The sequence below is a fragment of the Tachyglossus aculeatus genome, chromosome 1 (assembly GCF_015852505.1).
Source record: "Tachyglossus aculeatus isolate mTacAcu1 chromosome 1, mTacAcu1.pri, whole genome shotgun sequence".
Lineage (NCBI taxonomy): Eukaryota > Metazoa > Chordata > Mammalia > Monotremata > Tachyglossidae > Tachyglossus > Tachyglossus aculeatus.
Genome location: NC_052066.1, coordinates 79,061,638 through 79,077,016, shown reverse-complemented (window position 1 = coordinate 79,077,016; position 15,379 = coordinate 79,061,638). Strand labels below are relative to the sequence as shown.

The window sequence follows — 15,379 nt, the reverse complement described above, 5'->3', positions numbered from 1 at the left end:
GATAAAGAAACTGAGGCACGGAGAAGTTAAGTGACTTACCCAAGGTCCCACAGCAGGCAAGTGGTGGACTGGCGATTAGAGCCCCATTTTTTCTCTCCTCCTCCCCATCCCCCCAGCCCTACCTCCTTCCCTTTCCCACAGCACCTGTACATATGTTTGTACAGATTTAGTGCTCTATTTATTTTACTTGTACATATTTACTGTTCTATTTATTTTGTTAATGATGTGCATCTAGCTTTATTTCTATTTATTCTGATGACTTGACACCTGTCCACATGTTTTGTTTGGTTTTCTGTCTTCCCCTTCTAGACTGTGAGCCCGTTGTTAGGTAGGGACCGTCTCTACATGTTGCCAACTTGTACTTCCCAAGCACTTAGTACAGTGCTCTGCACACAGTAAGTGCTCAATAAATACGATTGAATGAATTAGAACCCAAGTCCTCTGACTCTTTCCACTATTCTACTATCAGACTAATGGTAGGGTTTGTTGGAGGGTGTGAAATCTGCTGCTACTGAAGGGATTCTAACCATCCCAGAGGTGGAGTCAGTATTTCAGCAGAGGGGATGCACCATTCTATTAGCAACTGTCATCCTGGGAGCAGAAGAACTTGCTCATCATCAGCTGTCCACCTGGAAGCAGGAAAACTTGCTTCTGGTCCACGTGGCTGTGTGAGATGAGAATGGTCAACCTCAGTTCAAGCCGGAGTTTTCTCTCTTCCAGTCACTGGCAAAATGGATTTTAGAATCATTTTGGGGAAAAAAAATAGAAACAAAAATTGCCTTCCAAACCAGACGTCTAATTCCTGGGGCTTGTTACAATATCTTGTTTTGTCTAGTGGGAAGATTTGTTTTGATCCAGCACTGTAATCATGGGGCCAAAAGCACTAATCAAAGTTAGTTAAGCCCATAGAAGGAATTTGGAACAAACATCTCACAAAGAAAGGAAGCTTTAGAAAAGATCTTCAGCTGTGATTAACAGATATTGTACTACTGTCCGTGGCACTGAAAACCTAATTTAAGATTAGCTATGTTTCAGCAGAGAGAAATATATTTAACAGTTTGAAAAGATAAGAAAGAAAGTCTTTGTTCTTAGAGGTAGTAGATATTGGGCTCCCAGTTTTTTGTGTTTTTACAGATCCCTATGGTATAGCACATTAATAAATACACTGAGTTCTGCCATAATGCATGGTTTTACTATACATTTTGGCCAGAACACGGTATGGGAATTAGGGTAGATTAGTCTAAAAATGCAGTCTTTTTTATAGGTGGGGTGGAAGAAACAGCTTGTGTGCATGCACCATTACCAATCCTGGGCATTTAATAACTATTATTTTGTAGTGAATTTCTTTATCCACTACATACTCAAATTGACCTTTGTCACCTTGACTTATGGTAAATTTACAGTTTTCTTAAAGCAAGAAATGGGAAGAGTTGAGTTGGAGAATTGATTCAAATACTTGTTTATGGTATTTGTTGAGTGCTTGCTATGTGTCAAGCATTGTTCTAAGTGCTGGGGTGGATACAAGTTAATCAGGTCAGACACAGTCCTGTCCCACATGGGGCTCACAGTCTAAATAAGAGGGAGAACAGATATTACAACCCCATTTTACAGTTGAGGAAACTGAGGCCCAGAGATGCTGAAAGACTTGCCTAAAGTCACCCAGCAGGCAAGTGGCCAAGCCAGGAGTTAGAACCCAGATCCTTTGACTCCCAGGCTTGTTATATGTCCACTAGGATGCATTACTTCTCTACTTTGATTTTAGGATGCCACATGTGCCTTAGTCACATCATGACAAAAAGGATGTAGATGAAATAATAATAATAATGATGATGGTATTTGTTTAGTGTTTACTATGTAAGTTAAGGCAGGAGGAATAAGTGAAAAAATTAAAAGTATGAGACATTGGGTTCTGGGAAGAGACAGACATCAGAATGATTTTTAAATGTTTTTCGAGTTAGTAAAAACCTGAATGTTGGCAGGAGAGACAGACATTTGGGGAAATGAGAAAAGGGAGAGGAAGCAGGAAATCAAACAAGCCATCAAATCAGTTGTATTTATTGGGTGCTTACTGTGTGCAGACCACTGCACTAAGCACTTGGGAGAGTACAATGTGACAATATAACAAACATTCCCTGCCCACAACTACCTGTAAGGGGAGACAGACATTAATATAAATAAATTACAGACATGGTCATAAGTGCTGTGGGGCTGGGAGAGGGGACGAATAAAGGGAGCAAGTCAGGGTGACGCAGAAAGAAAGGAAAAGAGGGCTTAGTCAGGGAAGGCCTCTTGGAGGAGATGATGATGGCATTTATTAAGCACCTACTAAGCACTGGAGGTTTTTAGAGGATTGGTAAATTTTGTGCAGTCCTATTTTTGAGGCAAATAATCTGGGCAACACAATGAAGTGTAGACATCAGACAGGTAGGTAGATCAGCAGAGGTTGATCCAGTAGTCAAGCCACAGTCTGGCCAGCCTGGCCGTTATTTGGATGGAATGGAAGTGTTGAAACAGCATGGCCTACTAGATAGACCATGGGCCTGAGAGTCTAAAGGATCTGGGTTCTAATCCTAGCTCTATGACATTGGCATGTCTGCTGTGTGACCTTGGGTGAGTCACTGTTCTAAGCATTGGATGTGCCTTCAATAAGGCTTAGAAGAGGGGGAGAGTAACTGTCTTTCGATATGAAGAGGGAGAACATTTCAGGCAAGCAGCAGGATATGGGCGAGAGTTCTGCAGTACGATAGATGAGATCGAGGTTCATTGAGTAGGTTGGCATTAGAGGAGCAAAGTGTGTGGGCTTGTTGTAGTAGAAGAGAAGTGAGGTGAGGTCGGAGGGGGCAAGGTGAGTGAGTGCTAAGCAGATGGCACTATTTAAGTTCCTGTGTATGTTGTTATGTTTCTCTCCAGGTTTTTCAAGGGTGTGGAAATCCTAAAGTCAATTCAAAGGGGTCAAGCGGAGAGGAAAAGAAACGGAGAGGCAAATCAGTGACAGAAGAAAAGTCTTCGGGAGTTGGTCTAGAGAAACTAGTAAGTCCACCTGTGTGACATCGGAGCTTGCCCACATAGCTTTCCTTTTCAAAGCACAAGAAATTGCCTCCTTTGGTGGGCTTCTTGTATTGGCCAAAGCCATCACTACCACCCCCATTTCCTCTCAGGGGCAGCCCCTAAGCCTCGATAGGTCAGGTGGGAAATGCAGCCTCAGCAGTGCAACTCTGGTCCTGGGAAGGGGTGATGGGGTGGGGGTCCTGCTTGCCACCTCTCCCACTTAGCACATGGAGTCAGCTGAGTGCTTCTTTTTGCTTCTAGAGCCCATATACTAACCCACCCCATGGCAGATTTTAGCTGCACCGCTGTGAGCCCAGCTAAATAATGTTTAGCTGGGGATGCAGGGGATAAGAAACGCATTGGCCAAGCAACCCAGCACCTGCCATTTCAGAGTTTCCAAATCAAGCAAGCATTTTCCTGGGTCCTGATTCTCCTGCTATTGTCCAGATTTCAGATGCCAAAGGAAAGCTGAAAGACATTAAAGACTTCTGGGTTGTTCTTCCAAGTCTACTCTGCAGTGAAAAGGTAGCAGTAGGATCCGTCAACAATGACAAGTGCTGGAACGGAATGACCAGGGGGCGGTAAGAGACTCATTTGAAAAGTGCACAAACACACACACACACACACACACACACACACACACACACACACACACACACACACACAGAGAGAGAGAGAGAGAGAGAGAGAGAGAGAGAGAGAGGGAGAGAGAGAGAGATCACATCTCAAGGCACCATTACCTGCACTGGAAAGTTTTGCAAAGCCGCATCTAGAACTTAAGGAGCAGGGTTATTTTCATGAATATGTGAATTATTATGCCCTCTGTTGCTAAGGAGGGATAAGAGCAAAGAAGAACAGATGTCATGGGGAGTTTCTGCTGCCTGGACCTTTGCTTCCCAGACCTTTTAAAGTCACTCAAGCAGCAGGTTTGTGCCACCAGGGACACAATATCTGTTGAAATAAGGGCAGAAAATATGCCTTTAATCTGTACCTCTTCTCTTTACTTTTCTTTTTGCCCTTTGCTGCTGCTTCATATTCCCCCACAGATTTTAATTTCCCACTGCTTCAGCCTCCTCCCCAGCCTCCTCTTCTCCTTCATGCTTTCCTCAACATTCTTTCCATGGATTCCTGAGGTCAACTGGTTTGAGCAGCAAAAAGCCCAAGGGCTCAGGCCTGTAATACCTCAGAGTTTAGCTTGTGGACCCCTTCCAGGATCAATAATAATAATAATAATAATAATAGCAGTATTTGTTAAGTGCTTATTATGTACCAGACACTGTACTAAGTGCTGGGTTGGATTCAGGCAAATCAGGTTGGACACAGTCTCTGACCCACATGGGACTCACACTCTTAATCCCCATTTTACAAATGAGGTAACTGAGGCACAGAGAAGTTAAGTGACTCACCCAAGGTCACACAGCAGACATGCCAATGTCATAGAGCTAGGATTAGAACCCAGATCCTTTAGACTCCCAGGCCCATGGTCTATCTAGTAGGCCATGCTGTTTCAACACTTCCATTCCATCCAAATAACGGCCAGGCTGGCCAGACTGTGGCTTGACTACTGGATCAACCTCTGCTGATCTACCTACCTGTCTGATGTCTACACTTCATTGTGTTGCCCAGATTATTTGCCTCAAAAATAGGACTGCACACAATTTACCACTCCTCCAAAACCTCCAATAATTTCCTGTTCTCCACATCAAGCAGAAACTGCTGAACATTGACTTAAAGGCACTCAATAAGCTCTCTCCCTCTTATTTTTCTACTCTCTTCTCCCATTTTATTCCTATGACACTTTCTTCATTTCAAGATGTCTTACTCCCTGTGCCTTGTTCTGGACTCTCCCCCCACTGGCCTATTATTAACATCCTCAACCCTTCCTGGAAATCCTTCCAACCTCATATCTGGCAAAGCACAGCTCTTCTCATCTTCAAAGTTCTAAAATCATCCAGGAGGCTTTGGAAAATGGTTTGAAAACAAGTGAAAGATGCCAGAATTTTGTATAGCAAAATCCTGTGCTTATTTCTCATCACTCCAAGGTGTATCTGAACTATATTATGCCTCAAAGCCTTGGCAAAGTAAGTTTTCTTCCCTTCTTTTCCATCAACACTCAGGGTGTATTTTGCCACACAGTTGATCTGGAGCTTCTGTAAGTTCCCATTGCTATTTCAACTGTTGGGGGAGATGCTCTGATTATCAATTCCATCTGCCCAGAGTGGACAGTTGTCCTTCCTTATCCCATGAGGTGGCCTGGATTTGCAGAATGGGAATGGACAGGATGTTCACTACCAAAGACTTCCCAAGCTTATCAGAGTAATACTGTATAAAACCAGAGCCATCAGTATAGAAACATCCTGACAGACATGGAACAGTGAGGTCTAAAGGACCCCGTGTTCAGCTTCAGGAGATTCCAATTGATATTTACGCATCTGGCCACCTTTCACTAAAGTGAATTGCATCTGTATGTCATTTAAACTGTAGGCTTTAGTTCTACTTACAAATTTTTTTGGGGGGTTTCCCTAGTACAGGTATTCCTACCCCTTTAATTAGCGAGAATTGAAATCTGAGGCGTGATTTCTACATCCTTGAGGATAAAGATTTTGATAAAAGCCATGAAACATCATTGGGAAAACCTTGCAAGCAGAAACAGTGCTGCTACTCTCTGAGGATCCATATTTTTTGAAGCCTCGCTGGGGTTCTCAACACACAACTATTCTCTGTTGTCTGTTGTTCTACTCAACACAATGTTGGTTACAGGTGGGCAACAATACAATAATATTGAGGAGACCATCCCTTGGAGAGATACAGATAATGTGAGGCTCTTTTACTAAGACACATCTTAAAACCCAAATAGACCTCCATATGCTGTGAACAGGCTAGACGTCAGTTAGACTCAGGGAAATAAACTAGCATAACTTCTGGAGCTAAGTCTCTTCTAGCCTTAGGATTTTGTGTCCGTTCTTTGCAGATATTTGCCAGAGGTGATGGGTGATGGTCTGGCCAATCAGATTAACAATCCTGAGGTAGAGGTTGACATCACTAAACCAGATATGACTATTCGACAACAGATCATGCAGCTAAAGATCATGACCAACCGACTGCGCAATGCCTACAATGGGAACGATGTGGATTTTCAGGACACAAGTGAGTAAATTAAAAATTGGGGGAGTGAAACGGAGTTTTAGAAGCAAGGGTACGGGCATGCATACACAAACACACACACATAACCCCCCCACACACACACGCCTCCTTTCCTCTTACCCTCAAGGGATAGGTGGATTGAATTTTGCTGTTAATCACAGATTCCCAACACAGGATAAAAATTTCAATATATTCCTTGCCAATGTTGGGACAGGATAGAATGTAATTAAACTTCGTAAATCCTCGTATCCAAAAGCCCTTGGATTGATATTGAATCAGAGTGGTATTTTCTGTCATGAGTCACTGAGGGAACCAGTAGCTTCTGAGAAATTTTTGAACAAGATACTTTCCCATGGGGGAGACTGGATAGGGACCAGAGCAGAAATATAACGGACACATTCCCTGCTCATAACGAGATTATTCGAGAGGGGGAGACAGATATTAATATAAATACATAAAATTACAGATATGTACATAAGTGCTGCAGGGCTGGGAGGAGGGATGAATAAAGGGAGCAAATTAGGGCAACACAGAAAGGAGTGGGAGAAGAGGAAAGGAGGGCTTAATCAGGGAAGTTCTCTAGGAGGAGATGTACCCTCAATAAGGCTTTGAAACTGGGGAGAGTAATTGTCTGTCAGAAATGAAGAAGGAGAGCATTCTAGGCCTGAGGCAGGATGTGGGCAAGAGGTCAACCGCGAGATAGATGAGATCGAGGTGATGATGATGATGATGGTATTTGTTAAGCGCTTACTATGTGCCAAGGACGTTCTAAGCTCTGAGCACTGTTCTAAGCACTGAGGTACAGTGAGATGGTTAGCATTAGAGGAGTGAAATGTGCGGGCTGTGTTGTACTAGGAGAGTAGTGAGGTGAAGTAGGAGAGGGCAAGGTGATTGAGTGCTTTAAAGCCGATGGTAAAGGGTTTTGCTAGAAAACTCCTGAATGGTGTACCCTTTCCTAGGGCTGTTTGTATTTTTATTCCACTGCAATTGGAAAGAGAAGGATAAAAAGTATCGAGGACCTTGATATTAGTTCAGTAGTGTGATAATGAAATGATATGCTGGGATGGAGTAAAGAAGATATAGTAGAAGCTGCCCTGCAGACAAATGTGCTGGACATGAGTGATGTCCTTTTCTGGTATAAAAAAAGCAATTTGTTAGTAAAGTCAGGCAGTGGATCTATATATCAGCTGCAGAAGTTTGGTTTAATAGCAATACTGTCTAGGCATTTTGTCAGCTTCTCATCTTGCTCAGTCTGTCACAGAGCTGACTGGGAAGTGAAGCTACTTCTTTCATTGGAGGGAGCCCTGTGCTCAGCTCTCTGATCTGATGAACTCACAGTATAGTGCCAGTTAAGAGCCCAGTCAACAGTCAGGGAGATTAAAATGCATCCCCAGAACTGCCTATCTGTGACAAAAGAACTTTACTCCTGGGGCCAATAACCTCAAACACCTTCTTGAATGTATTTTGCGTTAAGCCTAAACAACTGTATTGATGGAATACAGGGAGAGAGTGAATTTGCCTCATACTAAAAGTGACATGTTACCCTTACAGTTTCGATGAAATTTAGAAGATATCTTAAGGTTATTTAGATGGCTTAGAGGAGGCTGTGGAGAGGACACCCCCCGCCACCAAGTAGAAAAAAAGAATAAAACCACCTCAAAATATTGCCGCAACCTGGCTCAAAGTGAGAATTATCCTCATGGTGCATCTTACTTTTTACTCTGTTTCATTTGATTGGAGGATAAGGAAACCTGTTTAATATAGACAGGAGCTATTTTGAACAATATTCAGAGGAAGATCTGTAGGAATACTGTGTCTGTTTCCAGAGCCCGTGATGTTCTTTGAAGCCTCAAAATAGCAGTAATCACATGGCTCACTAGAAAAAACCTGCCTGTTTAATGTGCTTTGATTCTTGAATATGGATAGTCTTCTGTTTCTGTGAATCAATTATGGAACCTCAGCTGGACATTTTACAACAGGGAAAACAGAGGTCAACTTATATGAACTTCATGTTGGAAAAGGTAGCATCAGTCACAGATCTTGATACAGAAAACCCTGGAGTTGGTGCCAGTCCCACCACTTATCTGGGTAGCCTTTGGCAAGCTGTGGCCCTGCTGCAACGCTTTTTTTAAAAAAATGGTACTTGTTAAACACTTACTATTTGCCAGACATTTTTCTAAGCATTGGGGTAGATATAAGCTAATTAGGTTGGACACAGTCCATGTCCTTCATGGGGCTCACAGTCTTAATCCCCATTTTACAGCTGAGATAATTGAGGCCCGGAGAAGTTAAATGACTTGCCCAAGGTCACATAGTAGACATGGAGGAGCAGGAATTAGAACCCAGGACCCTCTGACTTCCAGGCCCTTGATATTTCCACTAGGCACTGATGATTCTATTGAAAATTATATCCCAAACCAGCCCTGTGTAAGCCACTGTAAAGAAATGAATTAAACCAAGCAGGGGATGGGTGACTGTAGGCAATGGCTCATCATGCCAAAGCTGGATGACTCATGAAAGGAAAGATGGCATGACACAGAGAGTTGCAATTGTTGCTAACTCTTCTACCTTCAGAAGTCCTGTGATGTTTCAGGCAGAACTTCTCCAAACACCTAAGGAGAGAGCCGAAGGAAGGTTAAAATATAGGTGATGGAAGAATGACCTAGACAGAAGCAGCAGCATAGCCTAGTGGAAAGAGCCTGGTCCTGGGAGTCAGAGGACCTGGGTTCTAATCCCGGCTCCTCCACTTGTCTGCTGTTGTGACCCTGGTCAAGTCACTTGAATTTTCTGTGCCTCACTTACCCCATCTGTAAAGTAGGGATTAAGACAGTGAGCCCCATATGGGACGTGGACTGTGTTGTACCTGATTGTCTTGTATTCATTCATTCATTCAATTATATTTATTGAGCACTTACTGTGTGCAGAGCACTGTACTAAGTGCTTGGAAAGTACCATTCAGCAACAAATAGAGATAATAATGATAGCATTTGTTAAGTGCTTACTATGTGCCAAGCACTCTTCTAAGTGCTGGAATAATTATGGTATGTGTTAAGTGCTTACTATGTGCTGAGCATTGTTCTGAGCGCTGGGGTAGATACAAGGTAATCACAGTGTCCCCCGGGGGGGCTCACAATTTTAATCCCCATTTTACAGATGAGGGACCTGAAGCACAGGAAGTCAAGGGACTTGCCCAAAGTCCCACAGCTGACAAGTGGTGGAGGCAGGATTAGAACCCACGTCCTCTAACTCCCAAGCCTGGGCTCTTTCCACTGAGCCATGCTAGAGATAATTCCTATCCAACAACGGGCTCACAGTCTAGAAGTGGGGAGACAGATGACAAAACAAAGCAAAACAAGTAGACAGGCATCAATATAAATAGATAGAATTATAGATGTATACACAACGTTAATAAAATAAATAGAATAATAAATATGCACATATCTACACAAGAGCTGTGGGACGGGGAAGGGGGTAGAGCAGAGGGAGGGAGTCGAGGCGATGGGGAGGGGAGGAGGAGCAAAGGAAAAGGGTGGCTTAGTCTGGGAAGGCCTCCTGGGGGAGGTAAGTTTTCAGTAGTTGCATCTTCCCCAATGCTTATTACAGTGGCTAGCACTTAGTAAGCACTTAAGAAATGTCATTAAAAAAAATTGGTGATGAAGGGAGACTGAAAGCAGATAGGTCAAGTCACATAGCTTCTCTGTCTCCCCCTTTTAGACTGTGAGCCCACTGTTGAGTAGGGACTGTCTCTATATGTTGCCAACTTGTACTTCCCAAGCACTTAGTACAGTGCTCTGCACACAGTAAGCGCTCAGTAAGTACGATTGATGATGATGATAACTTCCATTGCGTTCTGTGCAGGTGATGACATCAGCGGTTCTGGCAGTGGGGAAGGCTGCCTCGATGAAATGTGTGTCAGAAAAGTCAACAGGAGCCCCAGTACCAGGCAGCCAGAAACGCACGCAATTCCCAACCAGTCAGACCGGAAAACGAACGGAGCCAGCAGCCACTTCCTGCCTTCTTCCTTTGTCCTCTTCCTTTCGTTGACCGTTGTTGCAACACGATACTTGTGGCGGTAACTTCTTCCCACAGCCATGAGAGAGGGACTATGGCTGAGGGCTTAACTTTGCCAAAAAGGAAAATGGACACTATTTAATTCATCTTGGCAAAATGAGAAAATGTGGGTGGGGAGGGGGAGGGGGAGAAGGTCTTTGATTGTTTGTGATATACGGCAGTGCTAGAGCTGGTCTGTTTTTTTTTTTTTCTTCTTGGTCTTTTTTGAATGCTCGGCCCGTCTTTCCATACCTCATTTTTTAAATTTCATTCTTTTGACACAATGAGGCTTCCTGGGGGCTTTAGCAAGGCCTGTGTAGATTGGGGTAATGGGAAGGAAAATTCTCTTCAGAAGGACACCATTTCAGTGACTGCAATGGAATATGCAAATGTCCGATGTTGCTATAAGATCTCATATGGTAATGCTATTTAACACATTAACGTGGAATGCACTAAAGAGGTATAGAGTAATAAAAGTTGTAATTTACGGCTGATGGCATTAGCACTTAGAGGTGCTGTGTTTAGAGGCGAGGGGGCTTAATAGTTTTCCACTCTACTTCTGAACAGGAGCACAGATGATCCTTTGTTCATTCTTTCAAGCAGAAATTCCAACAAATGCCTTTGGCTAGCATAAAACCAATTCTCAAGGTCATTCAGTATCCTAGAGGCTGGTATATGGAAACACAAATATACTACTCTTCAAATTCTGAGAAAACAAACTCCTCTCTGTAGTCAGATTTAAATTAGGAGTGCTTCAGAAGCAATTGACTTTACTTCTACCTTAAAGAGACTGGGAGTGCGAGTTTGATTTTTTTGCATGGTATATCTTGAAAATCACTTAAGATCTTCATGATGGTTGGTCTACATTATTAGTGCAATTCCGTAGTAGTCAACAATAAGATCAGATATGCATGAACTGTCCTTCAACAGAATTTTTGCTAGAAACAAGTCAGAAATCCTTGTTTTTAATAACATTGATGACAACCTTTTGCCAATATGTGTAAGGTCAAAGGGATAACTCTTCTTTGAAGTCTTGCGAATTAATCTATGTGTTCTCTAGTGAAGTTCTGTAGTAACTGGATTGAAAGGTGAGACAGCTATACTTTTTAAACTGTAATTTGTTAATCAGAAAGAGTGCAATTTTGCTGCACCACCTGGTTTTCAGGGAATGCCTGCTGTGTAATCCAGTTCCACAGCTGGGCTCACAAGGCCACAAATCTGTCTCAGTGACTTGCCTCTGGTCCCACAGAGAGGCAAAGCACCCGGTTGCACCAAGAAAGTAACCAGGACCTTGTTGGGCTTGCTAGACTTTCATTAGGTTAAATTGTGTTCTCCCAAGCGCTTAGTACAGTAAGGGCTCAATAAATACGATTGACTGATAGATTCTATTCTCATGGATATACATCTCCTCTTGCTAGACTTTCATTAGGTTAAACTGTGCTCTCCCAAGCACTTAGTACAGTAAGGGCTCAATAAGTACGATTCTATTCTGACGGATATACATCTCCTCCCATGGTCTTTCTTTTTTGGGGGGAGCCATGAATTCTGAATCGCCATCGCATGTTACTTGAGTGTCAGGAGTGGATTCAGCTATCAAGATTGCATTTTTTAAATATATACATATATATATATATAAAATAAAGAGATATATATCTGTGGAGATGTCTGCATTTATGGAGGTTTGTACTTAAGTCTGATTGAACCCCATATTGCTCAACAGGTGATGTTTCTCAAACATCTTCTACCAAGTATTACTGCCAATCCTAGTTTACATTCAACTCATAAAGTCACAATAGACTTTTATTATGGCATTCAGAAATCCTAAGTTGGGACTCTGCTCTGATTAACTTTGTCTAATATTGGGAGGATATTCTTTGAGGGAGGGGAACCACATATTTTGTTTAAGAGCTTTTGTAGGCTCTGGATGAACTTTCAAATAGATATGGTCTGTGGCTTTTGTTCCGAAAAGTGTTTTGAAAATCATTTCCATTTCAGCTTGAGATAAAGAATTCAGTTTACTCAGGAATGGTTTATTGAATGTGCATTGTGGGGTCAGGAAGTAAAATCAAAATGGTATTTCCTGGAAATTTTAACTCACCTATTTTCAGGCAAGAGAATTAAAAGAAGCAGCTGAAACTGGTGAGAGAAACGAAAGGCACATCATGCTAACATTCCGCCTGACTTTGTCATTGCCCTTATGGATGTAAGCTCCCTTCCTACCTCCATGTAGTGAAATCGGGCCCTAATTATTATTTTTGACTGCTGATGTGGCAGTTAATTTTGCCATTCCTGCCATCATCCTAAGCAAGTGAACAGATATTTTCAGCCACTGTCCAATGTCTTCTCATTCTGTTCAAAACAGCAATGGCTTTTGCCCATTTGGGCATCATTCTGAACCAGAGAGTATGGTATTTTATTTTAACTTAAAACATCACCTGAAAGAGAGCGAATGTAGTGAGGGGATTAATCTCATCACGATATTTCATTAGTTGTCCCAGGCTGGAAATTACAGGGGGGGCACGGATATTGCTACAAACTTGGTTTTGGCCTACTGTATGGTTTTCATTCAAGCTGTAAATTTAAATAAGCTTCAGCTCAATGAATGAGCAATGAGGGCCCACTCTTTGCCTACCTTGTACATAGCTAATCAAGTTCCCCTAAGACTTCCCTGCTCATTTTAAATAACTCAACAAGCTAGAATCGAAAAGAAAATGAAATATATTGTGCATTGAGCAAGGAGATGTGTCTCCCCCTTGTGAGAAAATACATTTCAAAAACTAAATTGGATTGCCCCATTCAGTGTTCTTTCAGTCTAGAAAGAAGTTTCAAGTTCTTCAAGTTCTTTCAAGTTTCAGCTCAATGACTGAGCAATGAGGGCCCACTCTTTGCCTACCTTGTACATAGCTAATCAAATTCTCCTAAGACATCCCTGCCCATTCTAAATAACTCAACAAGCTAGAATCGAAAGGAAAATGAAATATATTTTGCATTGAGCAAGGAGATGTGTCTCCCCCTTGTGAGAAAATACATTTCGAAAACTAAATCGGATTGCCCTATTCAGTGGTCTTTCAGTGTAATCAGCTGATGCTATGAAAGGTGGACAATTGTTTTAGGTCACAGATGAGAAACTTATGAAGTCCATTTATCATTTCCTTTTCTGAGTAATGAAAACCAAAGTCTTTGCTGTCATCCTGCTTGAATATTGTGAAATGACATGGTCCATGTATCTTTGGCAGTCTTGGGACAGATGTAGCTCATTCTCAATGGGAGAGTAACACAAACCCATTTGCGATGGGTTCATTGAAGAACAGCCTCAGTGAGATTTAGTCTCCCATCTTCAGCTGGTCTCATAAATTCAGGTGACTTAGAACTGTTCAGAGCAGGTGTCAAAATAAACCCCTGTGCTGGGCTATGCATGGATGCCACTCCTTGGCCCCATTCCATCCCACAAACCAAATTTACACATCCCCCTTGCCCTCCAGCTATAATAATAATGATAATGACATTTATTAAGCACTTACTATGTGCAAAGCACTGTTCTAAGCACTGGGGAAGTTACAAGGTGATCAGGTCCCACAGAGGGCTCACAGTTTTAATCCCCATTTTTACAGATGAAGTAACTGAGGCACAGAGAAGTTAAGTGACTTGCCCAAAGTCACACAGCTGACAATGGGCAGAGCCGGGATATGAGTCAGGTAGATTCTGCCCTATGTATTCATCCTGATGGAAGAGTTTAGTGTTTCTTTGATAAGCAACAACAACAATTTCCCTTAGGAGCGCTGGTGAATTTCATAATAACATGCTAAATAAATTCCCTTGCCCTATATTGGAGAATCAGAGGTTGGGAATAATGGATTTCGTCTTTAAGCCTGCTCTTTGTGCCATAATTTCTATGTTTCAGTGGAGGATGGGTCAGGTTCATTAAAGGCTTTGAGAGCACACTTATTTAATATTTACAAATGACAACAAAACTTTTGTTTTCTGATGGGCTTATTAAGGGAGAAGGAAAATTTAAAAATATACTTTTGCTTTTAAAAATGCATTTCTCTCTGCAAGATTAAGATTTATTTCAATTATTGGCATAGTTGACCAATTATATTTTTCTTTCTGTTACCAAGGTACTTGTAACTATCTTGCACTGTTTATCTGAAGTTGAAATATGTTCTTTGAATCCTTGTATAAATAAAAGGCTGGAGACGTACATCTAATGTGTGCCTCTTGTACCAGGCTTTATTCCTAATCTCATTACATGCCACATATTGTTTATACATTCATTCAATCACAAGTGTCTATATAGACTCAAAGACTCAGGACCACAGTGAACTTGAAATTCACACCCTCTTCCTGCCGTGCTCATATCAATTATTGTGGTATTTGTTAAGGGCTTATTGTGTTCCAAGCACTGTGCAGAGTGCTGGAGAAGATAAAATGTAATCAGATCAGACACAGTTCCTGCCTAAAATGGGGCTTATCAACCAATCAGTCATATTTATTGAGCTCTTTCTGTATGCAGAGCACTGTACTAAGCACTTGGGAGAGTACGATATAACAGAGGTGATAGAAACGTTACCTGCTTACAAAGAGCTTAGAGTCTTACAGTGTGGGGAACAAAGTTTTAAAAAATAATAAATAAAACCCTGTGATTTCTGAGGAAATTCACAAATAAACCCAAACATTTCCAAGAGGCGAAACCTTGGCAGTTCTACGACAAGGAGAGTCACTGCAGTGCCCCTTTAAGCATTCCCGGGTACCAGAGCTCTCTTCAGGGGATTGCAGCTTAACTAACCTATTGCAACTTGCTTGCAGCAGGCTGACTCAATTGTAAATGTTAGTAAAATATCTATCTCTAGTGTAAGTCCTAATGTCTAAGGGAAGACAAGGGAAAGAGGAAGAAACAGAAACCATGAGCTAGAATTTTTTTTGAAGCTTCTTGGGGGCAGGGAAGATTTTTTTTTGCAATTGTGGAAGTCTCTCAAGTGCTTAAATATAGTGCTCTGCACGGAGTTGGGGCAGGATAAATAATGGCAAGATTCACTTACTTGTAAGGAGTTTACCTAAGTTTACCTAAGTTTACTAAGACGTGCAGACTTGCAAGGGTACACATTCAAAGAAAATCCATGTTTGAAATTTATGTAGG

The 15,379-nt window shown here is 41.9% G+C and overlaps 1 protein-coding gene across 1 annotated transcript in view; it reads left to right on the top strand.

The window, feature by feature from the left end:
• The window catches only part of GPC1 (glypican 1), a 480,460-nt gene extending 466,010 nt beyond the window's left edge, over positions 1 to 14,450 (top strand). Inside the window, exons 6-9 of the mRNA XM_038769070.1 lie at positions 2,911 to 3,030; positions 3,496 to 3,629; positions 6,020 to 6,195; positions 10,051 to 14,450. Coding sequence (XP_038624998.1) covers positions 2,911 to 3,030; positions 3,496 to 3,629; positions 6,020 to 6,195; positions 10,051 to 10,268 — 648 coding nt within the window. The 3' untranslated portion in view covers positions 10,269 to 14,450. The remainder of the gene's footprint in view (positions 1 to 2,910; positions 3,031 to 3,495; positions 3,630 to 6,019; positions 6,196 to 10,050) is intronic.
• The last annotated feature ends 929 nt before the right edge of the window (positions 14,451 to 15,379 follow it).